General features: G+C 44.5%; 1 protein-coding gene across 4 annotated transcripts; it reads left to right on the top strand.

Annotated features, from left to right (window-relative positions):
• The first annotated feature begins 1,145 nt into the window (after window positions 1-1,145).
• On the top strand, window positions 1,146-5,036 carry ZWINT (ZW10 interacting kinetochore protein). Of its 4 annotated transcripts, none has more exons than XM_023225228.2 (9): window positions 1,146-1,227; window positions 2,043-2,133; window positions 2,286-2,409; window positions 2,574-2,740; window positions 2,898-2,954; window positions 3,486-3,628; window positions 3,709-3,877; window positions 3,974-4,056; window positions 4,247-5,036. In XM_023225228.2, the coding sequence occupies exons 1-8, from the start codon at window positions 1,187-1,189 to the stop codon at window positions 4,013-4,015; spliced, it is 834 nt and encodes a 277-aa protein (XP_023080996.1). In that variant the 5' UTR covers window positions 1,146-1,186; the 3' UTR covers window positions 4,016-4,056; window positions 4,247-5,036. The 4 variants fall into 4 exon arrangements, with proteins under 4 accessions (XP_023080996.1, XP_023080995.1, XP_023080998.1 ...); XM_023225230.2 differs by having other exon boundaries at window positions 1,152-1,227; window positions 3,486-3,524; window positions 3,746-3,877; XM_023225227.2 differs by lacking the exon at window positions 3,974-4,056.
• Window positions 5,037-6,279: the final 1,243 nt, after the last annotated feature.

Here is a 6,279-nt window from a genome sequence, read left to right as displayed (position 1 = left end):
TTACTAAATAATTACTAAACAACTACCAAATTAAGACTTTTTTTGTGTACTCTATCCAACGTCCAATGGACTATGAAGTTTTCCAGCCTGGTTAGTGGAAATAGTTACTATTTCTGACCCTCTGTAATGTCCAGATTTTTCTTTTCTTTTTTTTTTTGAGAAGGAGTCTCACACTGTCACCAGGGCTGTAGTGCAGTGGCGCAATTTCGGCTAACTGAAACCTCAGCCTCCCGGGTTCAAGCAATTCTCCTGCCTCGGTCTCTCGAGTAGCCGGGATTACAGGCGCCCGCCACCAAGCCCAGCTGATTTTTTTTTTTTTTTTTACTTTTAGTAGAGACGATGTTTCACTATGTTGGCCAGGCTAGTCTCGAACTCCTGACCTCGTAATTCACCTGCCTCGGCCTCCCAAAGTGCTGGGATTACAGGCGTGAGCCACTGCGCCCGGCCATGTCCTGATACCTTTAAAAATCTTTTGGCTAGTTTATTGAGACACATACTGCTCAGTACTCAGCTGAATGAATACCGAGTTCTCTCTGAGCAGTTCTCTTTCTCCTGTACTCTGCAAAGAACATTACCTACCTTGGTATCCCAAGAATATCAGTTCTATTTTGCCAATGCAGGCAATCCGCTGGGCTCTGCTTGAGTTCACTCTCCTGCCATTAATATCTCTGAAAGCAGCTCGCTTTTTGAGCTCAGATCACTTGCTTCCAGTATCTCCCGGATCACTATTCTTCTTTACTGATTCCCAGCGTCTTAGAAACAGCCCCACTGTTTCTCGGGTTTTTTTTTTTTTTTTTCTACAGCAGTAGTAAATATTTTAAATAAAGTGTCAATGCTGTAAGTGTCCGCAAAAACGCAAACTCAAGGAAATGCTTTCCCTCTTTCGAGGAGAGCAAGAACTTCACAGCGCGCGGCCGAGTTTAAACCCCACTTACAGTCTCTGGCACCGCGTACGGTCTAGCGCGCAGGCGCAGAACCCGTGAGCGCCTAGCCATAACCGCGCTTGCGTCAAGCAGCGAGGCACGCCAACGTGCGAATCTGCGCCTGCCAATTAGAGCGCAGAATGGTCGTTAATGCCCGCCCACTAACCCCTGCAACCAATCGCCTGCCCCGGCGCGAAGTCGACTGTGAATTCAAAGTATACCTAGGGATTGTGGGAAGGCGGCTGAACGCGGCGCCTAGAAGGATGGAGGCGGCGGAGACAGAGGCAGAAGCTGCAGCCCTAGAGTAAGTGTTTGCGGCCAAGTGGCAGCTGGGGGCGGGCCTGGGAGGACCTTGTGGGCCCCTATATGTAATGATTGCTGCCCTCGACCCTATACAGCTTTTGAGGTTCGACCCCGCCGTGAGTTGATCCTCACCCAACCTAAGCAGTCCTGTCTTAGGTTCCTGAGGTGACGGTTGCCTGCTCCAGGAGTACGGCCTTTGGGGGACCGTTCGCCGCTCCCCACATCCACATACTCCACAGGATATGCTCTAGGAGACTGTTTCACTTCTGTCTTCTTGTCCCAACACGACACATTCCCAATCACTTCTCATCCCCCTCCCTGCCCCCTCGTAGACTTCTCGAGTCCCTAATAATGAAAAATCCTAGAGTAGAGCCAGGCATCCAGCCCTCTGCCCTGAGTCCTTTTTCAGCTTTTCCAAGACCCTGCCCCAAGGCTGATGCTCACTGCCAGAAGGGATCCCAAGGCCCAGCATTCTTCCCCTTCCATGCATATCTCCCTGTCTTCCTTCACATCTTGACTCAAATGGTTTCTCTTCAGTGAGACACTCCCTTTTAAAATCTCAGCGTTTTTCTCAAACTCCTTATCTACTAACCCTGCTGATTTTCCTTTGGGCACGTATTACCACTGTATGCCCTCCGTGCACACCATTCCTGGTTGCAGGCTGTAGGCCCTTCAGGCCCTTGTGTAAACTCTGGTCAAGGCAAGACTCTCAATAGTATATATACTGATATACACATCCACATTTGTGTACATACAAGAACTGTAGTACTAGCATCACAAGAAACTGCAATTTCCTGTGTTTCCTTGCCCCTCCAGGGTCCTGACTGAGGTGGCAGGCATCCTGGAACCTGTAGGCCTGCAGGAGGAGGCAGAACTGCCAGCCAAGATCCTGGTTGAGTTTGTGGTGGTATGTACAAGATGAGAGCGAGCCTTTCAGAAGCCAGGATCTGGTCCTGGCTCCTCTTATTGAGATACAGGGCAGCCTTGGCAGAGAGCAGACTTTAAGGAAACCTGTAAGGAGGTAAGGACGTTCCCTGTCTCTGCCCTCCCCCTGAGCAGGACTCCCAGAAGAAAGATAAGCTGCTCTGCAGCCAGCTTCAGGTAGTGGACTTCCTGCAGAACATCCTGGCTCAGGAGGACACTGCTAAGGGTCTGGACCCCTTGGCTTCTGAAGACACGAGCCGTGAGTAGGCAGGGGATTGGAGTAGCATCTGGCCTGAGTGGGGAAGGAAGGAGGATTTCAGATAGGTCTCCTATTTGACTGATGGGAAGGAGGCCCAGTGTTGCAAGGAGGCAGGCTAGCAGGCCACCCTCACTCAAGTTCTCATTCCTGGTGGCTCATCTCAGGACAGAAGGCAATTGCAGCTAAGGAACAATGGAAAGAGCTGAAGGCCACTTACAGGGAGCATGTAGAGGCCATCAAAATTGGCCTCACCAAGGCCCTGACTCAGATGGAGGAAGCCCAGAGGAAGCGGACACAACTCCAGGAAGCCTTTGAGCAGCTCCAGGCCAAGGTACGCCCAGGGGTCCTGAGTACAGGGAGGGAAGGGCAGTCAGATAGGAAGAGGGAAAGAGTGAGCAAGCTGAATTGTGCCAGCTTGCAATCTCCCAAAATTCCAGCCAGAAAAAATAGACTTCTTCTCCTGGTCCCTCTCCCTTGCTTATCTGCAGAAACAAGTGGCCATGGAGAAACGCAGAGCAGCCCAGAACCAGTGGCAGCTACAACAGGTAGGTTCATCCTCCTAGGAGAAGATCCCTTCCCACCACCATGCCATCGTATAGACTGTGTCCCCTGTCTAGAAAACCTTCGTTTTGCTTCCTCCTTTGAGGCACTATAATATAAATACCAACATGGGCTTGAATCTCAGTATCACCACTTACCACTGCATGACCTTGGGCAAGTCACCTAACTTTCTTTTTCTTTATCTAAAATGGAGGCAATAATACCACCTACTCTAGAGAGTTATTAAGATGATTAAATGATCATTACAGCAAGGGCTTAAAATAGTACCTGGCACATAGCAAGTTAAATAAGTGTTACCACCTTTGTGCCCCTTCCCTCCAAGAATGCCTCACCCTAGAACAGCTCATTCTGATCTTTCCTTTTCTCTAGGCCCCTACTCCACTCTGAGGTGAATAGAGTCCCTCTTTTCATCATTGAGCCTGGGCCCTGAGCTGGGTGTAGGCTGGAGGGGTTGGAGGATTGGTTCTAAGACCTCAACATCTGATGCATCATGTCTGCACACTCACTCCTGGCAGGAGAAGCATCTGCAGCATCTGGCAAAGGTTTCTGCAGAGGTGAGGGAGCGTAAGACAGGGACTCAGCAGGAGCTTGAGGGGGTGTTTCAGAAACTTGGAAACCTGAAGCAGCAGGCAGAACAGGAGCAGGACAAGCTGCAGAGGTAAGGTTGGGACCATGGGTTGCAGATTCAGAATGGTCCAGCTGAGATTCCTTTCCTTCACACTTACCTCCTCTTTACAGGTACCAGACCTTCCTCCAGCTTCTGTATACCCTGCAGGGTAAGCTGTTGTTCCCTGAGGCTGAAGCTCAAGCAGAGAATCTTCCAGATGATAAACCCCAGCAGTTGACTCGACCCCAGGAGCAGAGTACAGGAGACACTATGGGGAGAGATGCTGGTGTGTCCTTCAAGGTAAGTGAGAGATGGAACAGGTGGGCATGGGCAGGCAGGTGGAGACAGAAGCTGGGAGACTGGCCTTACCCAGTGTCTATACTGTATTTCTCCAAGGCTGTCAGTCTACAACCTGCTGGAGATGCAAATTTGCCATGACTTCCCGGAGGACAACAGCATGGAGAAAGATCCTAGAATAGGTCAGACCCAACTTAGGCCTTGGTGTCCCTGGTCTGCAAGTGTGGAAAGAGGGAAAGCCTCTCTCTGCATCTGAGCTCTGCTATCCATGGAGCAGATGGATGGTGGGAACAGGAAAGAGCTTATGTTACAGTTTAACACCTCATTCCCTTGCTCAGCCCACCCAGAGCTAACCCCTGTCTTCTTCCCCAGGCCTCTGACTTCCCTCACCACCCCCAGCCATCATTCCAGGAAAGACTGTGAACTCCTGAGTTCAGCCTGATTGCTGACTACATCCCAGCAAGCTCTGGCATCTGTGGATTAAAAGCCCTGAATCTCTCTCAGTTGCATATTTGTTCATCTTCATGTGCTGGCAGGAAGAACTATCAGTACAGATACTCAGAAGCCAATAACATGACAGGAGCTGGGACTGGTTTGAACACAGGGTGTGCAGATGGGGAGGGGGTACTGGCCTTGGGCCTCAGGGGTTGTTTTCCCCTATGATGCAGACATGCTGAATTTAATTCAAGGAGGAGGAGATTGCTTTAGGCAGGTGGTTATATGTGGGAAGATAATTTATTCACTAATCCAAATTTTATTCAGGGATCCAAATGTTTGTTGAGTCCTTTCTTTGTGATAGCGTTCTTGCTGTGAACCAGAGCTGTAACAGTGAGCTTATCTGACTGTTTTAGGTTGTATAGCCTGGTGTTAACATTCTTAGTATCTTTTTGTGCCTTATCCAAAACATTTCTTGATCACTGGTTTCAGATGTTCATTAATTATATTCTTTTCAAAGATTCAGAGATTGCCTTTTGTCATCCACTATTGTATGTTTTGTTTCATTGACCTCTAGTGATAGATCGTTTCCTACTTTCTGTTTTCAGATGGAAAAGATGTACCTTTTTTGTAAACTCTTATTTTGTAAACTCTTATTTTTATCAGATGATCAACTCATGTACTTGAATATTTGTTTTCTCAAATAAATATTTAAAGCTATACATTTCTTCTGACTTCTTTTTTTTCACAATCATTCAATTCATAGCATTTTCTATATTCTGTTATAATTATTTCATTGATTCATAAATTTCTTTGAAAAATAATTTGGTCTTCTGTTGATTGTGGGAAGATAATCTTAAGTTTAATTTGGTCAGAGAATGTCATCTATTTAACAAACTTTGAAATTTGGTGAGTGAATTATAGCCTGGATGTAGTGATCTTTTTTAATGTTTTACATAGGTTTGGAAAGAATGCATTTTAGATTGTATGTAGTATTTTGTATTAGATTATGTTCGTAATTTTGTTTCAATTTATATCTTCTATATACTTAATTTTTTGTTGTCTGAGTATCACCTGAGAGAGGTGTGTTCAAGTCTCCAACTGTGATAGTGGATTTGTTCATTTCTCTTTATAGTTCCATTTTCTTACATATTTTGCAGCTCCTTTATTAAGGTATATGTAAATTTACATTTATATTTTTCTTCTGAACTGAACTCTTACCTTTGTGTGGTAGCCTACTTCATCTATAGGCTAACGTGTTTAGCCTTGAAGACTAATAGTTTTAATATTAATATAACTTTGTCACTTCTTTTGGTTACCCTTTGCTTGACATCCTTTCTCTTGAATTTCAATCCTTTTTTAGTTTCAACCTTTCTTTATATTTACCACTTGTATACAGCATTTAAAGGGTTATTAAAAAAAAAAAAAACTCAGTTTCACATTTGTCTTTATGATTTTCTAGTTGCGTCGATTTTTTATTTGCTTTTTCTTGTTTTTTTATCCCTTTCATGCCTTTTTTTTTTTTTTATTGTTTTTTCATGCTTTGTTTTGTTTAGAAGGTCTAATTTAGACCTGCTAGTTTAGCTTTCATAGTTAGCAATGTCTCAAGTAAGGTAAAGAATTAATTAAAGACTCTTGATCCTTTTCTTAATAAATGAAGCCTAAACAGCTGTAACCATTGATAGATCATCCCACTCTAAACTATTAAGGTATTTTTGTCCAGTTTATTACTTCTAGCCTGTCTGTATTCTCATAAATTAATTTTTTAAATTATTTTATACAGTCAATGCTTTATTACTAATTTATTTACTATTTTTGCCCACATTATTTTTACATTTCAGAGCTTTCATGTGGAATACTTTTTCCAGCTGAAATAAATGTCTCAGAATTTCCCTTAGAGTTTGTAGACTGTATAATGCTTTAAATTTTACTATGAAAATATTTTTATTTCATCCTCATTCTTGAGCAAT

This window comes from Piliocolobus tephrosceles, chromosome 9, assembly GCF_002776525.5.
Source record: "Piliocolobus tephrosceles isolate RC106 chromosome 9, ASM277652v3, whole genome shotgun sequence".
In the NCBI taxonomy this organism is placed as follows: domain Eukaryota; kingdom Metazoa; phylum Chordata; class Mammalia; order Primates; family Cercopithecidae; genus Piliocolobus; species Piliocolobus tephrosceles.
Note: the sequence above shows the minus strand (reverse complement) of the source record. Positions and strands in the feature narration are given on the sequence as shown.

Coding starts and splice junctions, on each gene's coding strand:
- ZWINT (XM_023225227.2), top strand. CDS start 1,187: ATGGAGGCGGCGGAGACAGAGGCAGAAGCTGCAGCCCTAGA. Junction 2,134..2,285: donor TCCTGGTTGAGTTTGTGGTG/GTATGTACAAGA, acceptor CCCCCTGAGCAG/GACTCCCAGAAGAAAGATAA. Junction 3,629..3,708: donor GAGCAGGACAAGCTGCAGAG/GTAAGGTTGGGA, acceptor TCCTCTTTACAG/GTACCAGACCTTCCTCCAGC.